This window comes from Piliocolobus tephrosceles, chromosome 10 (assembly GCF_002776525.5).
Source record: "Piliocolobus tephrosceles isolate RC106 chromosome 10, ASM277652v3, whole genome shotgun sequence".
Classification (NCBI taxonomy): domain Eukaryota; kingdom Metazoa; phylum Chordata; class Mammalia; order Primates; family Cercopithecidae; genus Piliocolobus; species Piliocolobus tephrosceles.
Window position 1 is genome coordinate 16056528 of NC_045443.1, and position 13099 is coordinate 16069626.

Consider the following 13099-nt stretch of genomic DNA (forward strand, 5'->3'; position numbering starts at 1 on the left):
TTTTTTTTAGGTCAGTTCTTTCCATCAGTGGATTAAAGTGCTTGGTAGGGAGTGACTTTATTTCTTTTCAGTTCTTCAGTTTTGGAAAATTTCTGTTTAGTGACACTAAAATACTAATTCTGATTCCCTAGCCACACGTGAAAAAGCCAGTCTCATTACTTAATAATCACATCCCATACATAAAGTATTTTCTGTGAGTATATGAAATACTTTTAAAAATAAAGTGCAAATAAGAAATATAGCCTGCTTGTATATTAGGTTAGATATTTCAAAAAAAGTCATGTTCACTGCCTTAGTATACATGAAAAGAAGGACTTTCCTAAAGTTACCGTAAGTTTAGAACCTCAGCATTTTGGAGATGTTGGACACCTGTAAGAATTGATTCCCTTGTTTTCTAAATAAGGAACCCAACACCTGGAAGGCTAAGCGGCGTTCCCAAGACTACATGTCTTGTTACTTGCTGGGCTGGTTTTGGAGTCAGGTCTCCTTCCCATGGAGTATGCTTCATGGCTCCCGAGTGCCTATCTGCTGTGAGTGCAACTGGAGACGCTGAATTGGCCCAGTGCTGGTCTTTTATCCCAAATAAACATGTTTAGGTTTCTAGGTAACATACAAACCTAAACAGCTCTCTATGGCTTTTGAAAAGTATTTATTATGTTTATTTTGAGTTGGCCATAAAAATACCACCTTATTTATTGCACTCAAAGGTAACAACTTGGTTTAAGGTCTTATGATATTTCTTTGTTTTATAGTGACTATTTGATTTCTAAGTTTTTTAAAATTTATGAACTTATTTCTTAAAATCAGGGCTTCCGTTTCAGATTTTATTATTTCTTTCAAAGTAGGGAATAGGATCAGTTAAATGTCATTTTTGTGGTACCGCCCTCTAAATTTTACTTAATATTTTTCTTCATCTGTCCTTCTTCAAACTATCCTTTCTTCAGGTTGTCCTGTGAGAATACTCTGTAAATACGGATTTTGTTATCTACTTGAAGTATTTTCATTTAGTAGTGATCACCAAGTTTACTATTTAGACATTTCTAAAACAGTACTATGTTAATCTCAAAGAAGAGTATATCAAACTTGTTTTTATGACTTTTAACGATAAGAAAATAATCCATGTTGTCAAGAACTAGAAGGGAATGTGGAAAATAAAAATCTTTTAATTTATTGCAGCATTGCGGGGGAATTATTTTTTCTCTCGTTTGATTTTTGCCAGTGTTGCGATATAAATGATAATTAAAAGCATGTTGTGTGAATTGAACTTCATTTAAAGTTGGCTATTCCTATTTTTTCTTGATAGGCATTACCACAGCCGCTGTTTGTGTTTATCCCGCCCGGGTGTGTGATGCTGTAAAAGCACTCAAGGCTGCAGGCTGTAATATCCCTGTGGCATCAGGTAAAATGGGTTGTGGCTTTTGTTGTTATTTTTTAAACGTGTGTCCAGTTCTTCATACAGTGGGGTATTATATATAGTTTTGTACTATGATTTAAATTAGTTTATGTATTTAATTAGTTGTATTTATTCATGATTTTAGTATATATTAATTGCTTAGTAAGTGGAAGACATATTTATTCCCACCAATATAGAACTGTATTCCTATCCTTAAGGAAACTCAGTGGGTTTAGGAGGAATAGTCAGGTAAAGAAAAAAATCATAAGGCACGATATATAGTATTTATATATATATACACACACACACACACACACATACTAACACACACATGTATGTGTGTTCTGTTTTTATTTATATATATATATATATATATATATATATATGTAAAATATAATAACGATATGTGGACTGGGGACTATGGCTCACAACTATAATCCAAAGCACTTTGGGAGGCTGAAACAGGTGGATCACTTGAGGTCAGGAGTACAAGACCAGCCTGGCTAACATGGCAAAACCCCATCTCTACTAAGAATACAAAAATTAGCCAGGCTTGGTGGCAGTGCCTGTAATCCCAGCTCCTGGGAGGCTGAGGCTGGAGAATCGCTTGAACCTGGGAGGCAGAGGTTGCAGTGAGCCGAGATCATGCCGCTGCACTCCAGCTTGGGTGATAGACCAAGACTCCATCTCAGAAAAAAAAAAAAAAAAAAAAAAAGGATATGTGCAAAATGCAGTTGCAATTCTGAGCAGAGAATGATATATTCTGCAGAGGTTGGTAACACCAAAGTAAGAGAAAGCATCATCGTGGAGATAATTGCATTGGGTTTTAAGGATGAGGAGGAGTTCACAGTGTTAATAAGGTAGGGAACCGCATTTTAGACAGAGACACTAGCACGTGTGAAGGCACAAAGCATGTTCAAGGGACTGGAGAAGGTTTGCAGTTGTTGACTTCAAAGGCAGGGTTCCGAAGACAGGGCAAAGGGGGAGATACAGGAGTTGAAGCTGGAGAGGGAGATCAGGGCAGAATTTCAGAGGGGATCCATGCCATGTGGTGGCATTTGGCCTGAATTCTGATGATAGAGAAGACACTGAAAGGTTAGAGACGTGACATGATCAGCTTCAGGGCATAGTAAGTTACCTGATGGCACTGTATAAATTAGAAAAGGAGTGAAATGGAGTTAGGGGAGACTTGTCACAGTCCACGTGGGAGCTGATAAGAGCCACACAAAACCTAGAAGATAAGGGAGAGAGTGCATTCAGGAGTCACTGACTTCAGATAGACACAGTAGGACTTGGTATGACAGAAAAGTCTTTAAAGCATTAGTTTGGTAAATATATATCTGTGTGTATATGGATGGATGAATAGACAGGTATAAAATTAGATTCTAGTTTTAAGAGATGTTCGAGGAATATCCTAATGCTTTAAAAAGGGAGTCTAGGCCAGGCGTGGTGGCTCACATCTGTAATCCCAGCACTTTGGAAGGCTCAGGCAAGAGGATTGATTAAAGCCGGAAGTTTGAGACCAGCGTGGGCAACAAAGGTTTCTACAAAAAAATAAAATAAGTAAACATTTAAAAGGAGTTTATAGCTTATTAGGAATATATTAAAACAAACATGGTGCAAGGTATTCATATAGAATTGGTTTATGAGGATTCCCGAAGTATTTGGCAGCTATACCTGTGTAGACCTTAGTTTTTCATCAACCTCAGTCAGTTCAGTTTTTGCTTTAAACAACGGAGAAACATGCTTTCCTCCAAGGTAGCAGACCTAAGGAATTGTTTTTAATTTTTATTTTTTGAGACAGAGGCTCGCTGCATCACCCAGGCTGGAGTGCAGTGGCACGATCTCGGCTCACTGCAAACTCTGCCTCCTGAGTTCAAGCAGTTCACCTGCCTCAGCCTCCTGAGTAGCTGGGGCTACAGGCATGCACCACCACACCAGGCTAATTTTTACACTTTTAGTGGTAAACATGCCACCATGTTGGGCAGGCTAGTCTCAACCTCCTCACCTCGGGTGATCCGCTCGCCTTAACGTCCCAAAATGTTGGGATTACAGGCAAGAACCACCATGCCCAGCCCCAAGGAATTGAATGTCAAGGAAACATGACAGGTTGTATTTAGAAACAGGGATGGAGAGTTAATGATGTGCGTGTAAAAGATGTTACTATTTTTCAAGAGTGTAGTTGTCTTTTGTGTTTTCATTTTCCTCTTATTTACACTTGGCTCTGCTCTTCCCAACCCTGCCCCTTCCCCAATTTTGTGGACTAATTAGGTATGTTTTCCTCCTGCATTCTCTTTATGCTCATCTGCCAGGCTGGTTGTTTTTAACATAGGCAATGGGAGGAACACATATGACAATTTGTTTACCACAGCTAAAGAGGTTCATGAGAAAGTTAATCAAGATAAATCAAGGGTAAAAGAGTAAAAATCAAAATAGCTAACTTGATCAAGATTTGGATCCAGAACTAGTGTGCTGGGTAACTAGTGTTCGTTAAGACAGGGCTACAACTACTATTTTATGGCTATCACTGTGAAGATAACATTTTTGCTGGTTACTTAATCCACCTTCATGAGCATCTCTGCAGCATCTTAATTTCAGATCTTCCAGAAAATGATAATATTTGTCCTGACACTAATACGAGAGAGCATTCTATTTCTTCACACTTATGCATAACATAATTGATGTTCTTAAGTGTCATTAATACATTGGTCTTTAAATGCTGATGTTTTGGGGGTTTGGAAATCTTGGATGAATTACTGACCAATTGAAATTTGTTTTCCCCTCCCCCACTTCCTTACTTTCCTTCTTCCCTCCTTCCCTCTTTCTTCCTTTCCTTTCTTATCTCTATTAGTGGCCACTGGATTTCCAGCTGGACAGACTCATTTGAAGACACGATTAGAAGAGATCAGATTGGCTGTGGAAGATGGTGCTACAGAAATCGACGTAGTAATTAACAGAAGCCTGGTGCTGACAGGCCAGTGGGAAGGTGGGTACATGCTCTTACCTAAGAGAGTGTCACCATTCTTCCCTGGTGAATCAGATGATGAGATAAGATGTAGTATGTTTTAGAGGTCACTGTTCTAGGTGACAAGTTAGTAGATCAAAGGGTGAATTTAGGAGACAGCATGGCTAAGATGACTCATCCTTGTGCCCCTCATGAATCTAGGCAGTTGCCTACCTGCGTGAACTTTTCAGATCCTTTTGAGTGCTTAGGTGAATAGTTGCTTCCATGCAATAGATTCATAACTTTTAAAACAATTTTACCAACATGCTTTTTCTTTAGAAGGGAAAAGTTACTACTATTCTATACTGTTTTGTTACTCAATACATACTTCACTCTAGGCAAGTCTTTTATGCAAAGTTTATTGGAATATATTGGAGGAAACTTCCCTTTTTTATGTTAATTTTTGCAGTCTTTGAAGATGTGGGATTATTAAGTTGACTAAGTTTGTTTTTACTTCTTGCTTCCTTATACATAGCTCTGATGACTATCATTAGATTAATGATTCACTGTCACATCAGAATACAATAAGACATTGCCCTTTCCAGCAGCAAGCTTTTGTTTTTTTAAGTAGATGTTAAAGAATCAAATAGATTTTACCTCTGTCTTAAATATATTTTGTATACTAAAGATGAGGTCATTGGTAGCTAGAAAAGTAAAATTCTCTCTTTCAAAAAAATCATTATAATAAATAGTTTAATCAAATTTTTTTTTTTCTTTTTTGAGATGGAGTCTTGCTCTGTTGCCCAGGCTGGAGTGCAGTGGCGCGATCTCGGCTCACTGCAAGCTCTGACTCCCGGGTTAACGCCATTCTCCTGCCTCAGTCTCCCAAGTAGCTGGGAGTACAGGCGCCCGCCACCACGCCTGGCTCATTTATTGTATTTTTAATAGAGATGGGGTTTCACCGTGTTAGCCAGGATAGTCTCGATTCACCGTGTTAGCCAGGATAGTCTCGATAGTCTCTGACCTCGTGATCCGCCCTCCTCGGCCTCCCAAAGTGCTGGGATTACAGGCATGAGCCACCGCGCCCGGCCTAACCAAAAATTTTTAATGAAATCACAAGTTAAAGCCAGGATAATATATTGTCTCTTTATTTGTGTGTATATCAAAAGGCATATTTTATACTAATTATGGAGACTATACCTACTCACTGTTTAAAAACAGAAATCCTCACTAGTCATAAAGGAAGTGGATATTCCTTGTAATCTCACTCCCTTGAAATAACCCCTGGTAACACTGCAGGGTGTAACTTTCCACACTTCTCTACGTAGCATGTTATCCCCACACTCTTTTAAAGTTTACATAAGAGATAGGATTTAAATAAGAGATAGGATCTCTTATTTAACCTGCTTGTTGGACTTGCCTATATCTCATGGGTATTTTCCTGGGACTCTTTCTCTTCATCTATATCTGTAAAGCCTTTGTTTGTCTCTTTGTGAAGCCTAATTCCATTGATTGTCAATTATGAATTGCTTTTGGTTATAAAGTAGCAAACATTCAGTCAGTGGTTTAAACCCTCAGTATTTATTCTCTTATCACTCAACTACATTATTTCAGTACAAAACTCATGTTTCCAAAACTGTGACTTGAGTGCATTAGTCCCCACATATTGACAGTTTTGCTTCCTGTGGTTTCAGATATCAGCAGTAACCAGAGTCCAAAAAGATTAAAAGAAAAATTCCAGAAATAAATAATTTATACATTTTAAATCACACATCACTCTATTTGTTCTATTTTATTATTGTTAATCTCTTACTGTGCCTAATTTATAAGTTAAGTTCTATCATAGTTTGTATGTAGAGGACAATAACTTGTATACATAGAGTTCAGTACTCTCCATGGTTTTTGGCATCCATTGGAGGTTTTGGATTGTAGCCTAAATGAATAACAGTGGACTACTGTATGTGTATAATTAAAGAAGTTATTTGAAAACGGAAAATCATGTCACAAACATAAATGCAGTTATTTTTATCTGATAATTTTGTGTATATGTATTAAACTTTCACAAATCATAAAAAAAAAAAAAAAAAAAGTCCAGGGGCAGGTATTTAGGGGTGTGTGGCAGCTCCACAAAGTTCTTGGAGACCTGATCTACGTTTATATTCCAGTTCCAAAGCACGTGGCTTCTGCTCTTAATGTCAAGAGCGCTTCACTGTCTGAGATGGCTTCTGAAGCTCCAGCCCCTTACACTCATTTCTTAGATCACAGGAAAGAAAGGCTTTTCACATCAACTCTCACACAACACCTTTGCTTATTACACCTTTGCCCGTTGGCCTGAGCTGAGTGACGTGGCCATTCTTGGCTTCAAGTAAGCTGGAAAATAGAGTTTTTAGCTTGGAATATTAGCTACTTTCCTGTACATTCCCATTTCCATGACCTTCACCCCTCCGCTCCTCAAGTTCCCCATTAATACTCATCAACATTTATAATTCTTGCCGGGCTTAAATTCTTGACAGTTCACAAATATCTTTTTGTATTTTGTGTTCTTTTTTTATGATTGTTCATGTGTGTGTTTGAGCCAATTACAGTCATTCTTATAAGGCATATTTTAAATAGATGTCTCTGTTCCTATATATTAATTTTGCTTATCTGCTTTTAGTCACGGATTTCACTAAGATTTAAGGCTAGAGTAAAATGAAAAAGTGAGTAAGCACAGTATTTAAAACAAATCTGGCAATAAAGTTTATGTGATTTAGTTGTATATAAACCTATATGTCCTTTATATCTTAAGCAATTGTATAGGTATAGAAATAGAGTTTATAACTTACACCTTTTATTAAGCAGTTGTGGATATAGAAATATGGTTTATATTATGCTACTAATTGGAAAATAAAATACAATAGTAGATGGGTTTTGATGTAATTGATTGCCTCTTAATGAACTAGGAATGGTTGTTTTTAAGAACTGATAATTTCCCAATAACAGGCATTTATGCAAAATATAATGACACATCTTTGTCCTGGACCATACTTTTATATTAACTCTTTTTCTGCTGTTAACCTCTTGACCCAAACAAACTGAAAAGGAACATTAATACTAGAAATTTAATTCTAAATAGAAACCTGAAATGACGTAGGACTTTTCACTGCAATATTTTGTCTTAATTTTGATTCTCAATTTCATTGCATATTGTATTTTTCTGTGTCATGTTTTAATATTAGCTGTTTATTAAAATATGAACGTAAACTAATTTCTCGGAATTTGTGGATGGAAATGTCTGTCAAGCAATTGCATTTTTAAATCTAGGGCCCTCTTCCTTGTGCAGTGAGGTTTGTGGGATACTTGGTAAAACACAATAGAAAGAACCTCATTTTATCTCATTTTTTAAGTTCTGGGGGACATGTGCCACATGTGCAGGTTTGTCGCATAGGTAAACGTGTGCCATAGTGGTTTGCTCCACCTGTCAACCCATCACCTAGGTAGCTATTAAGTACCGCATGCATTAGCTATTTTCCCTAATGCACTACCTGCCTCCACCCTCCCCCGACAGGCCTCACTGTGTGTTGTTCCCCTCCCTGGGTTCATGTGTTCTCATTAAGAACCCCATTTTTTAAACCTGGCCCTTCAGAGTGGTCTTAACCATTTCTCATGGACATGAGAGTCCACAGTTTAGGGTATGAACTAGAGGAGACTGGATTTGGGGGTGAGGGAGGTCTCATATTCCTCTCTGGGTTCTCCTTAGTGACCATTTAAAATGTCCACTTTCCTGAAATTTCTTACTTTTCCACCCTCCTTGAAGCTCCTGCACTGTTAGCATATGAACTACCTGCTACTTCTCAGAGAAAATAAAATATCAGACAGGAGCTCCCTCCGGGTCCTTGTATCAGGGCTGCTTTTCTTTGCTTCTTCCTTTGCTCCTTCCTCCTAAATTCAGTCCCTCCACTGTGCTGTGGCTCTCGTCTCCCCCTGCATTTTCAGAAGCCCTACTACTCTATCCATTGGGCATTCTTTCTCCTGTGTCATCAGCCTCTCTCTGCCAGCTCATTGCCATTAAGCATTTAGACATACTCAGGCTTCTCTTAGCCATTTACGAAAGAACCCACATGCCGGCTTTCCCTTACCTTCATCCCCAGCAACGTCCTTCTTTCTTCTCTTCCCTTCATGACTAAAATTCTGAAAAGAAGACCTGGTGCGGTGGCTCACACCTGTAATCCCAGCACTTTGGGAGGCTGAAACGGGCACTTTGGGAGGCCTCATCACCTTTTGCTCTGCCCTGCCCTAAGTTCTGCTTCCGCAGCGATGCTTGGGGGCGGGGCAGCTTCCTCTCTTGAGGTCAGGAGTTCGAAACCAGCCTAGCCAACATGGCAAAACCTTGTCTCTACTAAAAATACAAAAATTCATTGGGCATGGTGGCACATACCTGTAATCCCAGCTACTCTGGAGGCTGAGGTGAGCGAATTGCTTGAACCTGGGAGGCAGAGGTTGCAGTGAGCCGAGATTGTGCCAGTGCACTGCAGCCTGAGGGACAGAGTGAGATTCCATCTAAAAAAAAAAACATTTTTTTGAAAAGAGTTTATTTGTTTGTCCTGAGAAGTTCAAACTAATATACTAATGACGTCTCATCTCATTATGTCCAGGTCATACTCCCTAGCTGTTTATTTAGCATTGCCATGCAACATATGACACAGCAGACTGTTCCTTCCTTCTGGTAACACTTTCTTGTTGTGGCTTTGGTGACTACATTCCTGAGGTCTTCTTTTCTGTTTCTGATTTCCCCTGCGTCTCATTTGCAAGCTCCTCTACCTCCTCTGTCATCCCTGAAGTCATCCATCTCAGATTCTGAGAACCATGGACACCAAACTGTGGTTCTCAGATTCTGTCCCAGTGTGACTTTTCTGCAACCTTGGTGTACTTTCCTTTGGAAACGTCATGTCCTTGCTGATTTAAGTTACATTCCTTATGGCAAAGACAACCAAACCTCCTGAGCACCAGGACCACCTGGACCCAGGGCCACCTGCTCCAGAACCCGTATTCCATTGTATCACTATACCATGTTGCATTTCACCCATCATTTACATATAAGTAGACATTCAAAATCACTGAACCTTGATGAAATCAGAGAAATCTGGCTATTTTAGAAATAAATCTTTTAGGCCAGGCACAGTGGCTTATGCCTGTAATCCTAGCACTCTGGGAGGCTGAGGCAGGCAGATCACTTGAGCCCAGGAGTTCAAGACCAGTCTGGGCAATATGGCAAAACCCCATCTCTGAAAAAAAAAAAAAAATTGCAAAAATTAGCCTGGCGTGGTGGTATGTGCCTGTAGTCCCAGCTACTCAGGGTTGGGGCTGAGGTGGGAGGATTCCTTAAGCCTGGGAGGCAGAGGTTTCAGTGAGCCATGATTATTACCACTGCACTCATAAACCACTGTGTGTTGCCTAATAGATTTATTTCTAAAATAGACTGAGCAGGAGAGTGAGACCCTGTCTCAAAAAAAAAAAAAAAAACTATTAAAAAATATTTTCATTTCCCTGACTTTCTTAACAATTTTTATTAAATACAATTCAATTTTTTATTGATTATTCCAAACTGTTTTGTTACTGATTATATTATCCCAGTATACAGTGATGCTTTCAGGGGCCAGTGAAATCTCTGAGATGATTGGCCTCATAGCTCACAGTCCAGACTCTTTTTTGATTTATGTATCTTCTTCTTTGTTACTGTTTTTTTGCCTGCTCCTTAGTGGTTAAGCTTTTTACTGTCAGGTCATGTTGAGCTCGTGGTGGCACACTGTCCTTCCCTGACAGTCCTCCTGTCACTCCTGTCCAGCTGGACATGGAAATGTGGACAACCGCATTTCTCACTTATCACCATAGTTTGAAACAAATAGGGTGTGGCATGTATTGTTGGTTCTCAAAATTATAATACCTCACAAACATTATCAACTGATTTGCCCCAGCTGCGTTCCTGACAGGATCTAGCATATTTGCCTGGGCATTTGTGGTGAAAGAATTGAGGTGTGTATGTAAGGGAGGAATAGGCTCCTAAATGGGGAAAATCTCTCCAGGTGATTTTGTTCCCCTTCCCCACCAGTCCCATGTCCTTATTAAGAAGTACTAACTCAGGACTCTTTGTTCTTCTTTTTGTTTTTTTGACATAATTCCAGTTCTTAGTTGCATATACTTTAGGTGCCAGATAATGGAAGCATTGTTGAATTTACATACAGCAGTGTATGTAAATTCATACATTGAATACATTCATATATTGTATGTTTTATTTTATTACTAGTACTAATTAATTAGTTAATTAGTACATATTGTATTTCCTATATGTTTCTATGCCTTTAGCCTGGATCTGTAGTTAGCTGTAAACAGGAGAGTTTGATGAATAAAGTGTTATCCCAGTGAATTTAGCTAAGAAGTGCATCTGCTTTCTGTGCTCTTGAGAAAAGAAGGCTTTCCTCTCCCTGGGATGGCTGTGCTCTCTGATAAAGATAGCATCCAAATGGGGACATCACCCACCCAGCCAGCCAGCCAGGCCACCCAGTCATTGCTGAGTCACAGTCAGACCCAGAACAAATGCACTGTGGGAGGACAGTACTGGGAAAGTAGGAATAGTTGAAAGTTGCATCTTTGCATTTAGACAGATCTTGGTTGGAATCTTGGCTCTATTGTTTACTCTTGGACAGGTTCTTCTCTGTGTTTTCTGTTCCTTCTATGTAAAATGGAGATAATGACATCTACTTCACAGGGTTACAATAGGGAAGAAATTAGATAATGTATGTAAAACGATCATCCTGTTGCTTGACCCAGATGAAGCCCTCCTTGCCAGCTGCAATGTTGCCTTCTCCTTCTCCTTTCTCCTGCCCCTGATGATGGTCTGTTATCAAGGGAAGTGACACATAGCACATGTGTTAAGTGAATAAAGTGGAACTTTAAAGACTTGGGTTTTACTCTTTATGATTTTGATAATTTATACCTAGACCTTGGATAAACACTTCACTTCTCTCTGCTTCCATGTAAACGTTACAAATGAGGGGATAGGACATAATGATTTTTACAACCCTTTAGAACTATAATGATCTTTGATTTTTAGTGTTTTCATTTTCAGTGAATATTATTCCCATGATTAGTACATGTAATACAATATTTCTTAATGGTGGTGTTGAAGTTGACATATAAGGTGCATTCCTTAAACAGTTCTTTGAAGAAAGCATTCACCAGAAGTGGTTCATCATCTCATAAATCTTATTGAGCAGGTTTTAAAAATTGAATAATTTCCATGCTCTGTAAATATACAGAGGTGTTCATTTTACTTTTTAAATGACTCTTTCTGTTGCATCTGTTTACCTATTTACCAGTGACAGGGAAATGCTGTCAGATTGCACCTTGTTCAGGAATCTGGCTCCATGAGCTGAGGACCTGGAGCTGGCTTTACTAGCTTTGGGAGACTCATTCCATACTGGAACACCAGCAGACATCGTTCCAAAGGTGGCTAGGATTGTCTGATATTCTGCAGCATCTCATGTTCAATGAGCAATTGGAAGTACCATTTGTCTCCTGTATCCACAGCCTCATGTACTTTTCATCTCCTTCAATTGTTTACCCCTGAATTGCTATCTTAAATCTGGCCTGTGAAGTACATACCTCATGGCTATCAAACATTTTAGGATAAGAAAATGAAATATCGGCACCAAAGTCACATTATTTTTCATTTTCTTATATGAAGAGAATCCTAAAGACCTTGAATCTGTGCAATAATCTATTTTTCTTATTTGCTGATTTTTACACAAGAAGGATGGTAGAAAGAACATCTCAAAAATAAATTGGTATATTTCTTTTATAGAGTGTTAATCATATTTTATTAGAAAAGTAGTCTCTAAATCTATAGACACTTTTTGGGGAGGAATTACATAATCTATAATTTGTGGTTTCTCTATTTTAGGAGTTGTATATAACAGAAATTCTGGAAATACTTATGACAACTGTATGCTTTTATGGGTTTTATTTTTATGCTACAATTCTTCAAAACTTCAGATACTATTGATAAAAATGTGCATCTTATCTCTTGTAGGTTATTATTATATCTGGTGTGTTAGCTCATCTCTGCCTTAATCTCACAAGATTAATTAGTTGCCTTGGTGAATGAAACTGTTCTTGAACATTTCATGACTTCTTTAGTTTAAAAGGTTGCTGTACAATTTTATATTAAGTGTTTTACTATACATATAATTATCTTAAGAGTTATTTTCAGGCCATTCTTGCACAGTGTTGAACATCTTTCTGATACTCAAAAAATAATTGCTTAGATATGTTCGTTAACAATTATTTTTTAAGTGCCTTTGAATAGCAGGGAATATAAAAGGAAATATACTTTATGACTTTTAGATAGGAAACAGTCTTTAAACACTTGGATTCTTACTTAAATCATAATTTTAAACATATAAGTTTTAGTAACAGAGTTTTTGTTGTCTGGAGCAGTGCTTTTCCAGAATACTTAGCAGATTGCCAGCTGCTTCAAAATTAAGAAGATACTTTCCTTTCAGGTGGACCCTAGAGAGAAGAAAGTCAATTTTATTTATTTATTTATAAGTGTTTTTAGCTTTTTTTTTTTTTATTATTATACTTTAAGTTCTAGGGTACATATGCATAACGTGCAGGTTTGTTACATATGTATATCTGTGCCATGTTGGTGTGCTGCACCCATCAACTCGTCAGCACCCATCAATTCATCATTTATATCAGGTATAACTCCCCAATGCAATCCC

General features: G+C 38.2%; 1 protein-coding gene across 2 annotated transcripts in view; it reads left to right on the forward strand.

The window, feature by feature from the left end:
• The window catches only part of DERA (deoxyribose-phosphate aldolase), a 149179-nt gene that overhangs the window by 40021 nt on the left and 96059 nt on the right, over nt 1–13099 (forward strand). For both annotated transcript variants that reach the window (XM_023226206.1, XM_023226207.1), the window contains exons 4-5: nt 1304–1399; nt 4245–4379. In XM_023226206.1, the coding sequence (XP_023081974.1) occupies nt 1304–1399; nt 4245–4379 (231 nt within the window). The remainder of the gene's footprint in view (nt 1–1303; nt 1400–4244; nt 4380–13099) is intronic.